Consider the following 21,375-nt stretch of genomic DNA (forward strand, 5'->3'; position numbering starts at 1 on the left):
CCATAGCCAGGTAGAGGTTTCCCTCTCTTCCATGCCCAGGCCTGCTGTGTGTGTACCAGGGATGACATGGGCAAATCAGTTCTCTGGGGTTCTCTAGTTCTGTCATAAACCATAGGAGATACCAATCAGGAAGGACGTGGTGACTTCTGCTTGTCTTGGTCATGAGCATCATTCTGAGACACGCATGCTTTGACTCTCATCATAGATTCTCCTCTCCAGTTCCTACTCCTTATAAACGTATCTCATACCAGGATCAACCAGACCAGTGAACCACTTTCCTTTGTGTTCAAATGTCTGGTCCCAGCACTGCTCTAGCTACCTGACGACCCAGGATTGAAGTGCTGTGCTAGTTAGCTTTGATTGTCAACTTTGCACAGCCTGGAGTTGTCTGAGAGAGGAATTGCCTAAATCAGACTAGTCTGTAAGAGTGAAAGATTACCTTGATAAATGGTGTAGGAAGGCCCAGCCCACTGTGGGTGCCACCATTTATTTCCTGGGAAGGTGATCCTGGGCTAAGCGTGAGCTGGAAGAGTGAGCTAGAAGCAGGATTCTCTATGGTTTCTCCTTCAAGATCCTGCTTGAATTCCTGTCCTGATGTCTCTCAGTGATAGATTGTGATCTAGAAATAGACATCAAAAGCCCGTTCCTTCTCTAAGTTTTTATTTGTTCTGAGTGTTTTATCACAGCAAAAGAAAGGACTCCAGAATAGACACTAACCATTGCAATCCCCAAAGAAGTATGTTCACCCTCACCCTCCTTCCTTGTGTACGTGACCTGTGATGTGGAGCAGCAGTTCAAAACTGTGATCCAAGTATCCCAAGACCCTCCCAGGGGTCCTGCTACTCAGAACCATTGACACATCAGTAATGTTAAGGCACTATCTTTTCTCACTTTAACATTCCTGTATATCTCATAGAATATTCCAGCAACTACATTGAATATAGAAACAGACAAAAATAGATTAAACATTAGAGAGATTTAAATAAAATAGTAAGGATGGCACTCTTATTTTTTATCTTAGAAAACCAGATTAGTGTTCATAAAACATTATTCACATTAATGCATAGTAGGCTTATGGTTATTTTAAATGACTTACTATCATAATATCTCAATTTAATTTCTAATGTGTTAAATGTTAGCGGGCACCATATACATATATATATGATCTCTTTGGAATCATTAACCATTCTTTTCATAAATATTTAATTGCATAATTCTAAAACCTGGATTAATTTTAGAAGGTATAACCACAATACCATTCTACTTAAGAATTTCCAGTTCATTAATACCATGCAGCAATCAATGGTCCAATATTTTAGACCATCCCAACACACATTATTTGTTTGAAATAGGATTTGAAGTAGACTGCCTATGACAATTAATGATGGATATGTTCCTTAGTTCTCTCATCCCATTGGTTTTTCTCTTTAAAATTCATTTTATAAAGAAATACAGTGTTGAAATGCTTTCACATCCTGGACATGATGAATTTCTTCAGGGGAGGTTCTGTGTAGCATATATACTTCTCTATTTCCTAGGTATTGGAATCTCTACTTAGAGGCATGGCCATCTCAGGTTGGTAAAGCCCTTGAGGATATCTTTTAGATAGGGGTGTGTTCTACTAAAACAAAAGCACATTGCCTCCAATTGTGTTTCTTCTTAGTGAAGTTCATGGTGAGCACAACCTAAACATGGCAACTACAGAATGGGAGTGAGCTTAGGACTCAGAGCAGAGGTCCAAGCAGGAATGCCATCATCATCTGGCTGTGTGATCTCCTGAAGCCAAGAGTCAGGCAGTGCTACAAAGTTCTCGGGCCACTGGGCAGATTCATGATATGCACTGACTGAGGTACTGGCATTTATAGGCAATAACAGTAAAGGTTTACATAATGTTGATATAATAGCATGACAAACAACCACTCTTGTGATTGCTCTGAGTGGCATGGCTACTTCTGAGGATTTAGAAAAACTTAACCTCTTTTCAATCCTTAGATGAGAAACCCAAAGAATGAAATAAGATCTAAAGGATTGCAGCTCTCCATGCTGAGCTCCCCAGTACAGCACAGTGAGAAAACACTTCTTTGCTGATGTTTCTAGGGACAAGTCTTTTTTCTCTTGTCTTCCTACCTTGATTCAGGTAGAGAAACAAAAGTGTGGCATCCTTCCCCAAAGTAGCTACTCAACCCACAGGCAGGGTGTTACATGTTTTTCCCGCTAGGGAAATGGTCAAGAACATCGAGAGCATATTGGATTCTCACAGTCTAGTGGGGCACTATTGTCTCCCAAAAGACACTTGACCAAGGAGTAGATCAAAGAAGCACAGTCTCCTCAGCACCTCTGAGCTATCAATGGGTTTCTCACAGCAGAAACCAAGCAGGACTATGGTGGGGAAGACAAGTTACCCCCTGCAATAATAAATAGTTCAGAGTATCCTCTGCACCTTCCTGCTTTAGTGTATCCTGCACCTTGCTGCTCTGCCAGCAATTGTCCTGGGGCTTCACTAAACACTTACAACTACACAAAAAGCTGCACATGAGTGTTTTACTAGCTTCTTTCAGAATCACCAAAACCTGGTGATGACAAAAAGCAACCAGGATGTTCTTTTAGGGACCTGGATCTAAAAAGAAATATAGTATATCTAGGCAGTGACTATTGTTCAGCAGTAGGAATAAATTAGCTAAAAAGACACAGGATCCTCAGAGGAAACTCAGGGGCATGCTATTCAGTGAAAAAATCCCACCTGAAACACCTAATACTGTTTGATCCAAAGATGTGCCATTCTGGAAACATCAAAACTGGAGGTACAGTAAAAAACCATCCATAAATCACACACAAGGAGGAGAGGGAGAATGGAGAAATCAAGGGGGAGTCTGGAAAAGCACCTTCTAGGAGATATAATAAAAGTGGGTACAGGCTATCACATGTTGACCAAAATCCACAGAACATAAAACACACCAAGAATGAACCCTATAGAAAACCATGGGCATTAGTAAATAATGTTAACCACACTACTGCATGGTGTTATGGGGGGAGGGGTGGAAAGTGGTGGCAAAAGATCTTGTACTGTCCTCTTACCTTGACCATAAGTTTGGATATGTTCTAAGATAACAGCAGAGTCTATAGCCTGAAGCTTTCTGGTTCAGAGAGATGAATCCCAGAGTTCAGTCTCTACAACTCTAGCCAGGCTCAGAATCCTGGTCCCTGAGGGAAGAAGAGTTTTTGTGGTGGCTTAACTAAAAATGACCCCACCCACCCATAGGCTCATAGAGAGTGGCACTATTAGGAGGTGTGACCTTGATGGAGTGGGTGTGGCCTCTTTGAAAGAAGTGTTACTAGGGATGAGCTGTGAGGTTTCAGAAGCTTGATCCAAATGCAGTAGCACACTCTCTCTTCTTGCTGCCTGCCAATCTGGCTTGAAACTCTCAGCTACCTCTCCAGCACTATGTCTGCCTGCATGCTGCCATACTTACTGACATGATGACGATGGACTAAACCTCTGAACTGTAAGCTACTCCAATTAAACACTGTCCCAGAGGTGAAGAGCGCTGCTTGCTCTTCCAAAGGTCCTGAGTTCAATTCCCAGCAACCACATGGTGGCTCACAACCATCTGTAATGAGATCTGGTGCCCTCTTCTGGCCTGCGAGCATATGTGCAGGCAGAATACTATATAAATAATAAATAAATAAAACTTAAAAAAAATGTTTAAAAAAAAAAAAAGAATTGCCATTGTCATGGTATCTCTTCACAGGAGTAGAAACCCTGACTAAGACAGTTACTATGAGATGGAACCCCTCGTTCCTAATTTCTTTCAGTGGGCTCTAGTGTGCTGCTGCAGAGGGAGAACAGTCATGCTGAGCACCAGTCCTCTGTCATCTTCACCCTTCTAGCTGCTGGTGATGAGGTTTGCTCACTCAGAAGAGAACTCACCACCACCAGCCCTGCAGGACTTGGGTTTTACCAGGGTCTGCTGAGTCCGTTGGCCAAGGCTCTGCCACTTAATCATCTTTCCTTATTGTGAAACAGCTTGAGTCCCCATCCCATGGATCATGCTTTTGAAATGAATTTGGGTAAAGTGTATGTGGTGGTTTGAATAAAGAGGGCCCCCATCGGATCATATATTTTGAGTGCTAAGGGAGTGGCACTATTTGTTGGATGAGGTGTGAGCTTGTTAGAGGAAGTATGTCACTGGGGGTGCGCTTTGAGGTTTTCAAAAGCCCAAGCCAGGGCCCTTTGGCTCTCTCCCTTCCTGCTGCCTGCAGATGTGGATGGAGAACTCTCAGCACCTCTCCAGCACTATGTCTGCCTGTGTGCTGCCATGTTCCCTGCCATGACAATAATGCACTAAACCTCTGAAACTGTAAGCCAGCACCAATTAAATGATTTCTTTTATAAGAGTTGTTGTGGTCACAGTGTGTCTTCACAGCAATAGAACAATAACTAAAACAGTAATTATGTATGTGGAATTAGGAGAATGTGGCACTATTTTCCAGTGTGTGTGTGTGTGTGTGTGTGTGTGTGTGTGTGTGTGTGTGTGTTTGAAATCATTTCCACATGAAAAGTGTTGAGTATTTTTTAAAGATTTTGCTTTTATGTATAGGAGTGTTTTGCTTGTATGTATGTCTGTGCATAATGGAAGTCAGAATAAGGCATTAGATTCTATGGAACTGTGAGCCATTGTGTGTTCTGGGAGCCAAATCTCAGTCTTCTGCAAGAGCAACAAGTGGTCTTAGTCATTAAACCATTTCTCCAGCCTCTTAGAATGAAAATTTTTGTTTCATTCAAAATAACAAATAAATAAATACTGGAATTCTTGGTCTATTGATAATCTCTGTATATCTTTAGGTAAGTCATTTGACCTCTTTCTGCGCCCTGTTTTTTTCCTATTAGATGAAGTCATTAAGAGAGTCTGGGCAGGGGCTAGAGAGATGGCTTAGTGGTTTAGAATGTGTATTTCTATTGCAGAGGATCCAAGTTTGCTCCAGGGGATGGGATGCCCTCTGCTGGCTGCCAAGGTTACCTGCACTCATGTACAAATATCAACATGCATTCATTCATAATTAAAAATAAAAGTAGATCTTTTAAAAAGAGAGACTGGGCACAAATTTACCTTCTCACTGAAGAGCTAGCCTGAAATCAATGCATTCCAAAAGAACCATGTCAGCACAATATGCTGAGAGTAGTGAAGATGGAATTTGAACCCGGGTCCATTTGATTCTAAATGTCATGCTCTTGCCAGAATATACTAGGATTTGTGCTATGATGATAACATGATGAAGGATGTGAGGGACCAGGAGGAAAGAAAGAAGTTTAGAAGCCACAATCATAGACAGAGACATAGAGATGCAGGAAGAAAGAGGAGGAGGAAGAGAAGGAGGAGGAAAAAGAAGGAAGGAAGGAATTATAAACTAAACATCTATTTCCTGTCTGAATTTCACCTCTTTGCAAGCATTGCTTGTTACCACCAAAATGGCTCAGAGAACAGCCAGTTCTTGTGTCTTTGCAAATGGGAGTGTAAACAAGTGTGTCTGCACAGGTGGCACCTGGGACACCATACATGCCATGAAGTTAGAACTCATCAGGTCCCCTGTCACCTTGACACAGTGTACTTGCCATCTGTCCAGGCAAAGCCCGAGGCTCTATGTCCCACAACAGCAGTACAGAAGCAAGCACCAGGCTTCCCTCCTCTCGCCCAGTGGTCAGTGCTCGGTTAATGGCACATATATGTGTGTTTCTCTGTATATACAGAGTCCAGCTATTTATTTTACCACCACAAATCAGTTCTAATGATTTGCTCCTTAATCTGGGAGGCTATTAAGTTACACCCAACACAAGTCACCATCTGTCTGGGGGATTTCCCTGTGGTGTGGGTCTCCTGACACTCTGGAATTACACAAGCTTGAATGTCAGTCCCTGAAGACACAACTGCAGAAACTCACTGGCTCTCAGCTCTCCCCCAACTCTCACATCCCCGTTCCTCAGCCACGTTTCCATTGCTTTTAAGAAAAGGAAATAACAGTGGACGTCAGGGAGTTAAGACATAGAGGACACTTCCTATGAGTCAGACCCTTCTAAGCATTTTCTGCATTGGCTCAAATGAGCTTTGTAATTACCTGTGATAGATACAGTAGTGGTCTGGGCTTAGCTGTGTTGCCAGGAAGCTTATGCCCATGGTGCAGATTACTAAAGTTAAATGATATATTATGGATGGTGTTGCTTTTTTATTTTTAATTATACATATGCATGTGTGCCTGTGTGTAGGTATGCATACATGAGTGTGGGTGCCCTTGAACGCCATTGGCTAGAGCCGAAGTTTAAGTGAGCCATGCAATGTCAGTGTTGGGAACTGAACTTGGATTCTCTACAAGGGCAGTATAGGTTCTTAACCTCTGAGTCATCTCTGTAGCCTTACTAGTAACACTGGACAAAACCAAATTAGAGATCTTAAATGCAAGATTGTCTTATACCAAGAGATGCCCTTTCCAGTAAACCCAAGACTCTAACACTCTGGGCTCTGCTCTTTCTAGCTGCTTGTCTTAGCCATATCTCCCCACAGTTGCTGCAAATCAATAGCTCTGTGGGCTAAAGCATCATTGATTTATGTGTACAAAGGTTCTTCTGCTATTTTGATTTAAATAATCTAATATATGCATATATGTAAAGCTCACTTAATCTCCAAAGAGTGACCATGTGCCAACAAGTGTTTCATATATAGATGAAATCTCATGTTTATATGCATGTAACTCATTTAAATAGATCTTGCATAAATTTGTATAAATTTAATATACATAAGCTCTCACAGATACACACATATATATGTAAGTCTCATTAAGTCATTACATAGTGACTATACTAATAACTATATGTAATGACATATATAACCAAATTTACACATGGAACATATAGATAAGATCTCAAATAAACACATATATGTAAAAACCTCATTAAATCATTAAATAGTAACTAAATGTTAGCAACTGTTCAGAATATATTTATAGTCATTTATATTTGGCTCTCCTATTTAAATTGCATTTAATTATTTAAAATGACTATATGCCAACAGCTGTTTCATATATCATAAATAATCCAGTTTCAAATGCTAATGTCACATATATTTAAATACATACATACCACAGACACAGATAGGCATACCTGTGTGATCTTTGTGTGTGTGTGTCTATGTGTCAGTCTGTCTGTCTTTCTGTCCCTTAACTTCCTAGCAGCAGCAGCATTGCTACCCTTGGGCTAAGCATGACCACCTACCTGGTGCCTGTGAAGCCAGGCTTAACTGACCTCCTGGCAATCCCACTCGGGTCTCTACCTGCAGCCCTCCCCCACCACAAGTCCCACTCAGGTCTACCTGCAGCCCTCCCCCACAAGTCCCACTCAGGTCTACCTGCAGCCCTCCCCAACCACAAGTCCTAGAACCTTCCTTATGTCATCTGGGGCTGTTCTAGCTGGTCACTACTGAGCTCAAGCCCATGACACCCCTGACCTTGACCTCTCTCTCTGACTCCACAACCAACCCTCCCACGAATCCCTGAGGCAAAACTCCCTCAGGGGTGCAGGAAGGCCTCCTCAACCCTTCTGATGCTGTTCTTGCTTCTGCCCTTCTGGATTTCTGCTTTTGTAAAGGAGAAAATCTGTGAAACCACAAGCCAGCCCAGGCCAAGCCTTCTTGAGCTCTCCTGGGCTTCTGACTCACTCTTGAAAAGAAAGCTCAAGTCTTCATTAATCTCCAAAGCCCTCCAAGGTGCCTCTCATTGGAGACCTGCCCACACATAGAAATTGCTGCTCCAAGAGTCTGATGAATTCTAGCTGTGATCTGTGTAACCAGCATCTTTAGAAGAAGAATTAAGAGGATTTCTCTAACAAGAATTACAGGACACACACACACAGAGTGTGTGTGTGGGGGGACAGAGAATAGAAAATAAATGAAAATCCTTTCCTCTTATCTTGTGAACAAGATTAAACATCACCTCTAGAACATGACGCAATTGGTAAAGTTTTTAGTGGACAGATTCCCAACAAGGGATGATGAAGAACAGGGGGTTGATAAAAACAATCCACCTGGCAATTCCAGGGGAATGTCCAATATAAAATCCATATAATTCCCTGAGAGAATAAGACATAAACATCTCTAAGGCTCAGAGAATAAAAACCCCTATCCAATCACATTGTCACTTTAGCATGTACAATCTTTCCTGTTCTCCCCACTCAACTAGACAAATCAGGGGCAAGTCAGTCAGTGATGGTGAGAAAAGTCTTAATCTTGAATGAGTTTGGAACAATGCACATGAAATGCATCATGATTATCCCTGGTGACAACTGAGTTTATGTTTGTGACTATGAGAACTATTACCCATGAGAGACGAAGGTGCTGAAACCCATCAGGATTTCATCAAGGATCAGAGGACTCCCCCCTCATTAAGCAGACCTAAAGAAACCCCAAGAGGTAATAAGAGTTGCTTTTATAGGGGTAGAATATATAGCTCAGTCGGTAGACTGTTTGCTTTGCATGTAGGAAGCCATGGGTTCGATCCTTAGCACTGCATAATCAGGCGTGGTGGTGCAGGCCTATAATGCCAGCACTAGGCCGGTAGCAAGTATGAAGTCTGCCTGGAATACATGAGACCTTATCTCAAAAGAAAGGGGCTTTTAGAGTTGTGTTTCATCTCTGCTTATTTGTGTGCTGGCCATCTTCTAGCTGCTATTTGTGACTGTGGAGGAAGGTACAGCTGCATTATTCTTTTGTCCTATTAGAGCAAGCAGCTCTTTCCATAAAACATCATATCAAAGAGACAATCTGAGTGGCCAAGGTTTCTTACAAAACTTCCATGAGGTCTCACCCTCTCTCCCAAAAGAAACAGAAATCTGAAAGCACAGGACTGTCCAGGTTTGGTCTTGACTTCTGTATCTTGGATAGTGTCAGGACTGAAGAGAATAGAGGCACACAAAGCAATAGTGACTTCCAGGAAGAGGGGACACCAAACCAAAGGGGTGGGGAAAGTGTCTTAAAACCCCCAGGCTGGCTGACTTACCCACACTGAGAGGCAACACCATGGAGTCTAAGTAATGGACACTACATCTACCTCTCAGCTCCAAGTATGTTTGTGATGCTGTAAGAATGGGCCTTCTCGGCAAAGGTTGAGGGAAGGAGAGCTTAGGGAAGCGAGAGATCCCAGCTGGATCAAGAACAGAGAGGGAGAACAAGGAAAAAGAAATCATGATAAATGAAGACCCCATGGGAATAGGAAGAAGCAAAGTGCTAGAGAGCTCCCCAGAAATCCACGAAGATGACTCCACGGTAGACTACTGGCAATGGTCAAGAGAAAGCACGAACTGACCTACTCTGGTGATTGGATGGCCAACCACCCTAACTGTCATGCTATATCTCTCATCCAATGACTGAGGGAAGTGGATACAATGATCCACGGCCAGGCCCCAGATGGAGCTCCAGGATTGGCGAGAAAGAGGAGGGATTGTATGAGCGAGAATTTTTGAGAACACGATTGGAAAAAGCACAGCAATAAATAGCCAAACTAGTGGAAACACATGAACTATGAACCAATAGCTGAGGAGCCCCCAACTGGATCAGGCCCTCTGGATAAGTGAGAGAGTTCATTAGCTTGAACTGTTTGGGAGGCCCCCAGGCAGTGGGACCCACACCTGTCCTTAGTGCATGAGCTGGCTGTTTGGAACCTGGGGCCTATGCAGGAACACTTTGCTCAGCCTGGGAGGAGGGGACTGGTCCTGCCTGGACTGAATCTACAAGGTTGAGCTGAATCCCCAGGGGAGTCCTTGCCCTGGAGGAGATGGGGACAGGGGGTGCACTGGGGGGAGGTGGAGAGGGTGTGGGAGGAGGGAGGACAGGGGAATCCATGGCTGATATGTAAAATTAAATTAAATTATAAATTTTTTTTAAAAGATAAAAAATAAAAATAAGTTCCGCATAAATGTTAAAAAGAAAAACAGAATGGGCCTTCTCCAACCCCATGCTGACATTTCAGGACATGGGGAGGACTTCTTGCCTTTCTCATATCCCTAGACTCCAAGTTCCTTTAGAACAGAGCTGAGTCATCTACGTATCATAATGCCTGTATAGCTACCCAGACATACAGGGGATGGAGGTTGTTTCTAGGGAACTGAAATGACAGCTAATGAAAGATTAGTGAATGACAGACAGGTGGACAATAGAATGAACAGGTGGGGAAGTGGATGGATTGACAGATGGAAGAGTTGGTGAGTGGATAGGTAGACAGATGGAAGGGTGGGTACATCGATGGAAAGACAGGCAAATTGGATGGATGGATGGGTGGATGGGTGGATGGATGGATGGATGGATGGATGGATGGATGGATAGGTGGGTGGGTAGGTGGGTGGGTGGATGGATGGTTTGACAGGTAGATGTACAAATGGAAGAATAGGTGGATAGATGAATGGGTGAACAGCTGTGAGAGTGAGTGCATGGATGAATGGACAGGTAGATGGTCATATACAAATCCCTTTCCCAGAATTCATTATCCTAAAACCTTTGAAGACTTCCAATACTACTTCTTTTCTACACCCTTCCCCAATGTGTGAGGCCATGTTCTGGAGGGTCCTCCTCCTTTTGTCTCTTCATGCTGTGATAGACAAAGCAACAAGATTATGGGTAGGGAAAGACTATCCATAGTGACAGACATCACTGCTGACCATGCAAGGCAGCTAGAACTGTACAAGATTGATCTCTGTGGAGGTTTGTCTACTAAGGATAGGGGCTATGATATTATAGAGAACGGTGGGCATGTCAAGGAAGGGATAAATGCCACATCAGCTCCTTGAAAAACTGCCCCCTCCATTCTAAAGTCCTCTGGCATCCAGCTGTTGTCCCTCTACCCAACTGACTGCCTCTAACCCCTAGGAACTTCAGGCCATACCCAGATGGAGAAGCCAGGACTCACAGGCACTCTGGAACAAACTCCAAGCCTCCAGCAACTTCTCTATTTGGAAACCACATAACCCATTTGTGACTTTTACAGATGGATCCCCAAAAGGGTAAAAGTGGGTGGGAGGGGCACAAACAAATGGAGACAAAGTTTCAATCTTTTTATTCAAAGCAGCTTCTCACAATGTATAAATACTGCATATTAGCACACATGAAAAATACAACTTCTAAGGCACCCAGAAATATGTTCATATACGTTACAGGACCATTCACAAAGAGTGGACGATTTGCTCCAGACAGTCAGCATTTGATAAATCAGAAGATTATTACCCTCAGTACTGCACCCAGTTTGGGGAAAATATTTACAACATGGAAAATGGGCCAGCTGCTATACCTGCATATAACTCTATGAAGGACTCATACTTACAAGTATCCAGAATTAAAGACTCTCCTGTGAAAATCCGGCAAAAGAAAACTAGTAACCTAACCTGCAAAGGTATCCATGGATTTTGGTGTGTATGCTACATCCATGATCAAACCCAAACACTCCTAGGGTGAGCTGGATACGTTTTTGGTAGCCTGCTTCATTATCAGAAGTTTGGTAATAAGCCTTACCAATAGAATAGCACTTCTTTAACATCAGTCATCTCTGGATTAGTTAAGAAGTCAATGACATCATCATGAATGAGAATGGGGCATCCCCTGGTGGGGGCACTGAGGAAAATTCCTGCTCTACCAAGCAGAACCTGGAACTAAAGAGATGGACATCTGGCAGTCACAGGATGTATCCCTGGAGACCTGGCTGCAAAACTTCAGCTGGAGGCCCACAAGCAAATGGAAGAGTCTACAGTGGTCAGACACCTGGTGGGAACCTGGAGCTCCACTTTATCATGGGATAAATAAAAACTTGAGACTATACAGCAGAAACACCCACCAGAGATACTAAGTTCCAATCTCAGAAACTCTCCTTCAGAGCCTCTTCAACAAGATATTCAACTTCTCCGCATGGCCAGTCAGGGTTGAGCATGAGTTTGGGGGAACCAAGGGTTCCTCTGTGCCATGAAGCTCACACATCTGGACCCAGATGTGCTTACAGTGTATGAAACCCATGCTTGGTTGGAATAATGGAATTCTTTGGTCCTTGGTTTTATGAAAGGCAATTATTTTCACAATCTTGTTAATATAGACATTAGAAAATAACTTCAAGATGGAACTAATGGCACAATGGCAAATCAAATACTAGATGGAAAATTCTACACCCTCTGAACTTCCCAGAATCAACTTCACAAGCTCTAGCATCAGACTAGATGTTGGGACAAAGAGGTGAGGCCAATGCAGAGATGCGAGGCTGAATCTTAACCCTAGATGTCAGATCTTCTGACTGACACATGTGCACATGCCAATCTCAATCCTAATGGCTGAGAAGGACCACATGCTTAGCCACACAGCTCTGAACTCAAGATCCCATTTCAAGGCTTGATATGGAGAATCAGCTGGTGATGGCTGGAGTACTACCTACCAAAAAAATGTAATTTAATTTTTGAGAATTAACTCCATTAGATTCCAAGATACATAGGGCCCACTGCTGATAAAAGCTGGGATTTCGGTGCCACTGAATCAGCCCTGGATAGACCAGCTGGCCTGCTGCACATGCTCTGCATCTTCAGTACATCCATCCTGCTAAACTCCAGTCTAGTATGGCTTGACACACAATTCCTCACAGAGACACCAAGGACACACGGCAATGCCAATGATGGAACAAAAACCGACTCCAGATTGTCTACACAGTCAGACTCTTATGTAAACTTTGTTAACCTCTCTCAGAGAGTGCTGACTTCAGCTACCCTGGACATTTTTCGGGTCACCCACAAGGAACCTGGGGTCCCCACCAGCGTCAGAAGCAGGAAATGTCATTTGTTTAGAACAAATGATGCCTCAGCAGCCCTCCTTGTCACTGTCTCTGATCCATGTGACCAGAGTGAAAGTGGTTCAGGGAAGGTGTCCTGGGTCCGGTCTCACCAGCCAAAGACATTCACCAGGGACTCCACCTGGTCCCTGCCGCCATCAGCTCCACCACTCTCTTCAGATCAGCCACGAGCTACTCACAGACTGCACTGAGCCCACCAACATGGCTTGCATGGAGGAAACAACCCGTATTATCCTTTTACTGACTTATTTATTTTTTGCAACAACCTTAAGGCTCTGTTCACAACTCCGTCGACTGCCACACAGCGAGAATCTATGGGGGAGGAGGGGCTTGAACTACTCACGTAGTTTTGAAGGTCAGAAGGATTATTGAACCTAATGGTAAGGCTTATTCCACAAATTCAATACATTTTCAAATTAGATTTCAAATGCGATGACTTCTAGAAAAAAGAAAATTTTTGACTGGATTTCTTAAAGATGTAAGACTGTTGGATTTAAAAAAAAATTGGCACCAAACCAGTATGCGATATATTGTTTTGAAGGAAGAAGTGATATTAATGGAAAAGATTGCCTAAAACGCATGTCCTAATTTACCACAGAAATATAAAAGTTTATATTCTGAAAATATATATACTGTATTAAAGTCTAAGCATTTCAACAAAAACCCGCAGAAAGAACTAAGCAGCACTTAGCTACAATAACAACAAAAAACACACATGCAAGACAAGCCCCCAAAGATGTATCTGCAAAGGCAAAAGTGTAGATTTCCAAGAGTTTACAAAACCATTTACAGAGAATAAAATAATATACTTAAGAAATCTCATTTGGAGTCTTAAATACTGTGTATATTAGTGAGGGCATTTTGACTCATATATACAACAAATCTAAGTATCTTAATACAGAAACACAGGAGAGAAGCAAGCCTTCCTTCTAAATGTTCCATAGGAAGATTTGAGGATGTTTCTATTAAAAAAAAAACAAAAAAACAAACTTCTATAGAAACTAGATTGAAAAAGTGTGTGAAAGGGACTAAATTCTAAATTTAAAAGAAATTACAAACTTCTAAAGAGATTTTTGAAATCAGCAGTTAGTAGTGGGGCATACAATTCAGCATTCAGTGAGACTATTTGTAAAAGTGGGATTCAGAGATAAAACTGCATTGTTCAAAGTCTACTGTGATTATTTTCCCATCCTCATATCGAACATCACATGGGCAACTCATCTTTTCACTCTTCTGAGAGGACAATTCCAAGTTTGATCTATGCCCAAGAATAATATTTTAAGTCATTTCTAAGCTTCCTTCACGTAGTTACTTCATTCTCGGCATACACGTGTTTCCCCTCAGACTTTATTTCTAAGCAGGAAAGGGTCACCTAAATAGAAGAGTATCCACATTACAAGGTGGCTTCCACATGCTCTGGTGGTCTGGCCATCTTAACCACAATTCTTCAGAAGTCCCCCAGGATCAAAGCATCTAACTCCAGCAGTGTCATATCACTGTGCCAGCAGTTGCCATCACCAAGGTTGTGGCAGATGGGGGAGTCCTGAGTGGCTTGCTAGAAGGGACCTTGACTCAGAAGTGGCACTCTCTACTTCTTACCTACAGCTGTCATTCCAAATTGAAAGGAACTCTGAGTTGGGCCTTCCAAGACCATCTACAATTCCTCAAAGACTTACTCGGGCCCTAGGAAAGGAAAAGCATGGGAAAAGAAGAAGGAGGTAAAGGGACAAGCAGAAGGACCTCATGGGCAGAGAGAGGACACTAGAGTACAAGATAGAAGATGGAAGCCAGCACCCTCCCTCAATAAAGCTTTTAGGGTAATCTGAACACAACCATGAGGCTGGTCCCTTCTACCCCAGCTCCATATGCTGGAGGTCAGCTGCATTTCAACTCGACACTACCCCAACAGCTATCCTGAAAACAGCCATTGCGGTGGTTCAGCCAGCCCTACAGCAGACTGACTAAATGATGTGTGCCCAGCAGCACTACCTTATTGAAAGGACTTTTTGCAAACAGATAAAACACAGTCTTTTAAAACTAGCAGCGTGAATTCCACCTTGGAAATAGTCCCATGTCTACCTCAGTCATCACAGGTTCTTGATACATTCAAAGATCCAAAGCTGAAGCAATTCTGATTGTATCAACAGGGATCAGAGATGGATGCTGACAACAGGAATTTCTAAACATCCCCTTCCATTTCCAGGAAGAATCCTGACCCGTTGCCTCCCTATGGACAAAGCTGGCTTGATAACAAAGCACAGGGGTCGGGTCCTACAGAGGAGGCAGTGATAGGGAAGAGTCTTAGAGACATGTACAAGAACAAGGGCTATCTTAGGGGTTTGGAGGAAGTGCACATGGAACTCATCTAATGGGGATGTTTCAACAACAGGCACCAGGTACAATCAGGTGTTCTCCTGTATGAACTCTCTACACCCAAGTCTACAGTTCCTACAGTGCTCTACCAGGACACCAGGGAGCCACAGGCTTCAGTTCCATTTTCCCATGACTGAGCATAGCCAAGGCGGCTATACCTCCAGGCTCCTCATGGCCAAGGTGGCACAGGCTGAGAGAGAATGCAGAAGTGAAATTCCTTTCCTCTGGAATCCTTCTGACCTCTAACACTTTCTATAGAGTGAAAGGTCATACTAAGGTTCACAAGGCCAAGTCTATGTGGGAGCCACTGTTTAGACGGCCACTTCACCAGTTCTCACACAAATATTCAGCTACCTGTGTCATTCAAAGCTCAAGGCCACACACACACTCCTTCCACTTGTGACTGGGGTAGCCATTCCCATTCAAGTGCAGGCAGAGAACCAACACTCCCTCTTTGCATCCACCTCCCCTCCACAAGCTGTGCCAACTCAGTACTGCATCCCACTGTCTCCAAGGAAGGGCTTTTCAAGAAAGACTGGGAACTCAGGGGAAATGAAGAGAAAGAACAGAGGTCAAGATTGGAATACATCTACAACTATCCAGGCACCCTGATGGTCTAATTTTCTCTGGGCACATGATCTCAAATAGGTTTGAGGCACCAGGCACAACAGGTCCCTTCCATTTCCTGACTTTTCATCAACTCAAACCCAAACTCCCGTGCAGACCTAGGGACTTGAGTTGGATCACACAAACACAGCTACTGGAAGCCTCCAGTAGCCCAGGGCCATTGAGGCAAGGAGACCTCCATGCTGGATACTGCTCCCTTGTATTCTCCCAGCTAGAAAAAAAAAAGATTCATTGTTCAGGCTCATGGAAATAAAATGGTTTGGACCCTACAGAAACTCCTGAGACTGAGTTTTCTTTCTCAACACTCCCAGAAGGCTAACCAAGACATTAACATCCATATTGAAGAAAGATCTCAGAAATCCAAGCCCATTCCTTTATCCCAGAGCAAAAGAATGTCTCACCCTAGGCAATAGTTCATTCTGAAATAGGACTGCACCCCTATCCTTTCTTAATATCACACATTTAAGGACAGGGTCCTGCTTTGAGACCATTTGGGATGACAAGAGTCCTCAATTCTCCTTAATGACAGTGAGTGATGGAGAAAAAGCCACCATGACTTGTCCTAAAATCAAGACTGGAGAACTGGCATCATGCTCTAAGAGTGGCATGGAGAGGATCTGACACAGTGTTGCTCATTTCAAATCCATTCTCATCTGAACTTTCCACATGGCTCATTGCGGGAGTGCACCAAACTGCATGAACCTTGAATAGTATTTGGTCCAGGGTAGTATGAAAATAAGATCTGTGTGAACAATAGACTTCATAATATATAAACAAAAATAAATAAATAAAATAAACCCCAATACAGAAAAAAATTTCCTAGTAATTCATGTTTTTGCAAAACTAGCTTTACATATAATACACATAAATTATCAGAATTTCCACTTACATTGTTTTAAAAATATATATTTAACAAAAACATTTCTAAATGTACAATATCTGGGTTTGTAAATCATTCAGTTGGGTTTTAAGACCAAGCCCTAAGAGTCACACCACGTTGCATTGGAGAGGAGCCTGAAGCCGGGCCTACGGGGCCTATATAGTCGTGTGTTAGTCACGTGCTTGTTGATCTGTGATTCCCTAAGATGATTGTCCCCTGGTCCCAGATCATTTAATCAGAGAACCGTGATGGCCTCATCTCAAGTTGGAGGCACTGTGTAGACACAGCCTGAGTCAGGAGGATGGAGGAGGTTGGTCTTCCCCTTCTGGACCATGGTGGTAGAACGTTTCAGCTGGTGGGGAAGGTCAGCAGTCCCTGGCAGAGCCCTGGGAAGCTGTAACCCTGGAAAGCTCTAGGGCCGGCTGGGATAGGGACATGGGGAGGCCAAGGGTACTGCACTTCCCACTGTTACACAAAATCAAACCAATGAGAAACAACCAAAGGACACGAGGAATGGATACAACCCTAGGTGTAAAGACACACCCTGACAAACTCTTGGCTAGGATGGACCCTGGGCTCCGATGGCAGAAACACAGGGCCCAGCTGGAAGTTGGGTACCCTGGAGCAATGGGGCTCCCAGGCTGGGGCCTTCAGACTTCATAGATTTTGTCTTGCAGGTAGCTGAAGAGGGAGTCCAGGCCTTTGGATGAGCTCCAGAGTTGCTTCAGCATGAGGCATTCCTTCTCATTGACGTCTTCCAGCACCGACTTCAGGAAGCTTCGAACCAGGCATTTGGACTCCTCTAAGACCTGCAAGGAAACACACATGTTGGGTCAGCCAGCCTAGGGCTGAGGTCTGTCTCTATAGCCTTGTGGTATCAACAGCCAGGGAGGGGATTCATCTTGAGCCTCAGTCATCGGGTCTGTTTACTAACACTGTCCTGAATGGCTTCCAGTAGTCAAAGTGTTGAGCCCTCTACCTATGAAATGACTTGGGGAGAGAGGCATGGTACTCAGGCCACAGGAGCCTTGCCTTTTATCCAAACGTGATATATAATCAGTACCATTTCTTTGTGTATGTGTGTGTGGGGGGGGGAATGCATATGTGTAAAAGCCTAAGATAAACAACATCTTCCTCAACTGTTCTTCTTATTTTATGAGACAGGGTCTCTCACTGAATCTAGTGCTTGCAGACTGGGTAGACTGGCTAGCTGGTGAGCTCGTGAATCTGCCTGTCTTTGCCTCCTCAGCACTGGTGCATCTGCAGATACTTACATGTACTGCATATACATACAGTACATATACATATAGTTTCTGGATTATCAATCACAGATCTCCATGCTTGCACAAGTACTTTACTCATGGAGCTGTGTCCACAATCTCTTCATGCTATTTTTCTATGGGTTTCATGACAAAGTTTGCAAAACATTGTTTTGACCCCACCCCATACCATGAATGGAGTCATTTGTATGACCTGTCAGGAAAAAGAACACCCAACCCAATGGTCACTGTGAACAGAGAATGAGGGGATGATCCGAGCTAATGGTTATCAGCGTATCCACAGGATGCAAGTACAGTCACACTGCTGTGAGGCTTAGCAGTAACAACAGTAGTATTGGGTAACATTGTAGTATTGCGTAACAAGAACTACAGTAGTCATAGTCATCTCCATAATAATGGTTGCAATAATCATGGCAATGAATAATAACTACATAAATTGTAAAAATTATTTTCAGTAAGCACTGTATTAGTTGTGGTAATGAGCAATGATGATCATACCAACCAACATAATACCTGTACCAGCAATGGTATAGTAAGATGGGAATAAGGAGTAATGCCAATAAGCACACTGATACTAGAGTAATGAGGGGTAGTAATCACAGTACTAAGCAATAATAATTGTATTATTAATAACCAAATCATGATGATCAGGCTCCATGAAGTATTTTCCCCATCTCTTTCATGTCTCTTAATTGCAGGTAGTTCACATCTTTACCCCCACTGTAGATGAAGGACCTTGAGAAGGTAACATGGTCCAGGGCTGGATCATTCAACAGCGGTACATAAGGAATCTCAGTCATCAGACCATGATGTTGTCTTCACAAGGATCAAGGTTCAGATTCTTATTGTTCTAAGCACTTTGAAACAGACAAAGCAAGGGGCAGACTCCCAGGTGCCAGCTGTGTGGAAGGACCTTACACTCCAGCATGGAGGCAGGAGTAGAGTGGAGACCCCGAGTACCTCTCCTCCTGGAATCTTTTCCTCCTAAGAGGCTGCAGGCTTCACTTTGCTGCAGAGTCCTTTCTCAAGAAGGCATGTAAAGCTCCTGGGTCTATAGTGCGGCTGCAGGGATTTCTCCTGTGTGGGCCTCTCCTACTGGTCCCCTCAGGTGTCCTTTCAATAGTGGCTTCATCTGGGGGCCTCCCCTTGCCCAGAGTGCAGATCATACCCCACTGCAGCTCAGACCTGCCTCCTGCATCCCCTGGGCAAACTAGCCATAGTCACTGCTTAGGTGCATATGGACTTCTGGACTTCCTGCCTCCTGCCTCCCATACTCTTGCTGTTTCCTCTGTTGGAGCTCTCCCCCTGCCTCTCTATGAAGCTGGCCCTCAGGTGGTTAAGCATGCCTGTTTATTTGGGAGTATATGGTTTCCTGGCAAGATTTTCAGAGCTGAAAGAGGGAGAATCTCAGGGTAAGGAGTAAGTAAATAGCCCCAGTCATTAGTTCAAATCAATAAGGCACATGGTCCATATTTCAATGGAGATTATCATTACCATCATGAGCTGCACTACTGTTAGGGTACATACACACACACACACACACACACAGTAGGTGTCCAGTAAATAAATGGCTGAGGAGAAGAGGCGGAGTAGATGCCCATGTCAACAGAATCTGGACATCTAGGTGGGATATTTGAGGAGGCAGAAGGCATGTGATGCAGGGGTGTGGCCCACAGACCCAGCCCTGCACTCTGTTTCTTTTCTTTTTCTTTTACTTTTTCTTCTTCTTTTTCTTTTTTTGGTTTTTCGAGACAGTGTTTCTCTGTGTAGCTTTGTGCCTTTCCTGGAACTCACTTTGGAGAACCAGGCTGGCCTCGAACTCTCAGAGATCTGCCTGCCTCATACTCCGTTTCTTAAGGACAGAGTATAGGACCTCATCCTTCAGTGTCACATCTCACTTGGGAACTGGCCCTGAGACTCAAGTCCCCTCTTATGCTCAGAGTCTCTGTCATGAAATCAACATCCACATTTAATTAAAACCTGGCACCATCCCTTCTTTAGCACATCTCTGGAGTCAAAAAGTGACATTTAGATGTGTCAAGCGCTCGGCTGGACAGAAGACATCAAACACAGAGGCAGTGAGCTCTGCTCTCTCACCCTGGGCGGGGTCTATTTCTTGGCCTGTACTGCCCTAGGCTTTCCCTTTCTTCAGAGGCTTTAGCTTGGTGCTTCCATGAGTGCTCAGGGCTTTCTCTTAACACAATGCTTGCTTCTCAATAATAAATCTCTCCCATGAGCCTCTTCCAATTGGGTATGGATAAGAATATACAATATCCTCAGCATCTTCTTCTAATAAGTTGGATTTTCAGTACCAAGAGCCAGTAGATCCCACACAGCAGAAAACCTCTCGCTGACTCTGCAGGTCCTCTGGGGGACTGCAAGGATGGCTCAAGTTGTCACATAAGCATGGGGACCTGAGTTTGATTTCCCAGAACTCACAGAAAATGCTGGGTCTAGTGGTGCACACTTACTATCCTAGCAGTGGGGATGTGGAGGCAGGAGGATTCCCTGGGGCTCACTGGCCAGACAGTCTAGCCAAACTGGCAAGCTTTGGGATTTGTGAGAGATCTTGTCTCAAAAAGTAAGGAAGGGATGACTTAGGAAGGGACTCAAGTTGGCCTCAGAACTCTACCTACATGCACGCGCGTGTACACACACACACACACACACACACACACACACACACACACACAAAGGTCTGTTTATAAAGACAGTACATAAACAACAAGGACTCACCACAGCACTGCAGGATGCCATCTCCTTCACCCGCAGCATGACCTCCTGACTGAATGTCGTGGGCCAGAAGACCTGGGACACAAGACCCCGGCTGCATGCCTCCTGGGCAGTGAGTTTCCGCCCACAGAACAACATTTCATTGGCCTGAAAGAACAAAGGCAGGAGAAAGCTGAGGGCACCGAGCTCTGCCTATGTCCCTTAGGGAGCCCTGAAACAGCTGAGCAAGAGTGTCTCTGCTCTCTGAGGCAGGATTCACAACCTAGGGTCAGATACACTGTGTGAAATGCATACAAACATCTGTCACAGCTTTCATTAAAGTGTCAAAAGCAGCCAATGGATTGTGCGTGGGTATGCACAGCCTTTGAGGTTCATTTCGGTGCTAATAGCCTGGCCCTGCCATGGTCTAGGAAGGAGGGGGTGATCTACCTACATGCTAACACTTTCCAGCTAAGACAGCACAACAAGTTCTTCCTCTCAAGAGAGAAATTAGTTTACAAGGAGAGAAGGAAGGGATGAAGACAGAGAGGGAGGGGAAAGAGATGGAATGAGGAGGAACCAACTGGACAGAAGCTGACATGAGTGGGAGCATGTGGCTGATGCCAGTAGTAAAGTGACCTCCCAGCTCCA

General features: G+C 43.9%; 1 protein-coding gene across 1 annotated transcript in view; it reads right to left on the reverse strand.

Annotated features, from left to right (window-relative positions):
* Positions 1-11,072: 11,072 nt before the first annotated feature.
* Cdyl2 (chromodomain Y like 2) overlaps positions 11,073-21,375 on the reverse strand; it is a 192,488-nt gene continuing 182,185 nt past the window's right edge. Inside the window, exons 6-7 of the mRNA XM_036188344.1 lie at positions 20,749-20,892; positions 11,073-17,541 (exon numbers count right to left, since the gene is read on the reverse strand). Of these exons, the coding sequence (XP_036044237.1) occupies positions 17,383-17,541; positions 20,749-20,892 (303 nt within the window). The 3' untranslated portion in view covers positions 11,073-17,382. The remainder of the gene's footprint in view (positions 17,542-20,748; positions 20,893-21,375) is intronic.

This window comes from Onychomys torridus, chromosome 5 (assembly GCF_903995425.1).
Source record: "Onychomys torridus chromosome 5, mOncTor1.1, whole genome shotgun sequence".
Classification (NCBI taxonomy): domain Eukaryota; kingdom Metazoa; phylum Chordata; class Mammalia; order Rodentia; family Cricetidae; genus Onychomys; species Onychomys torridus.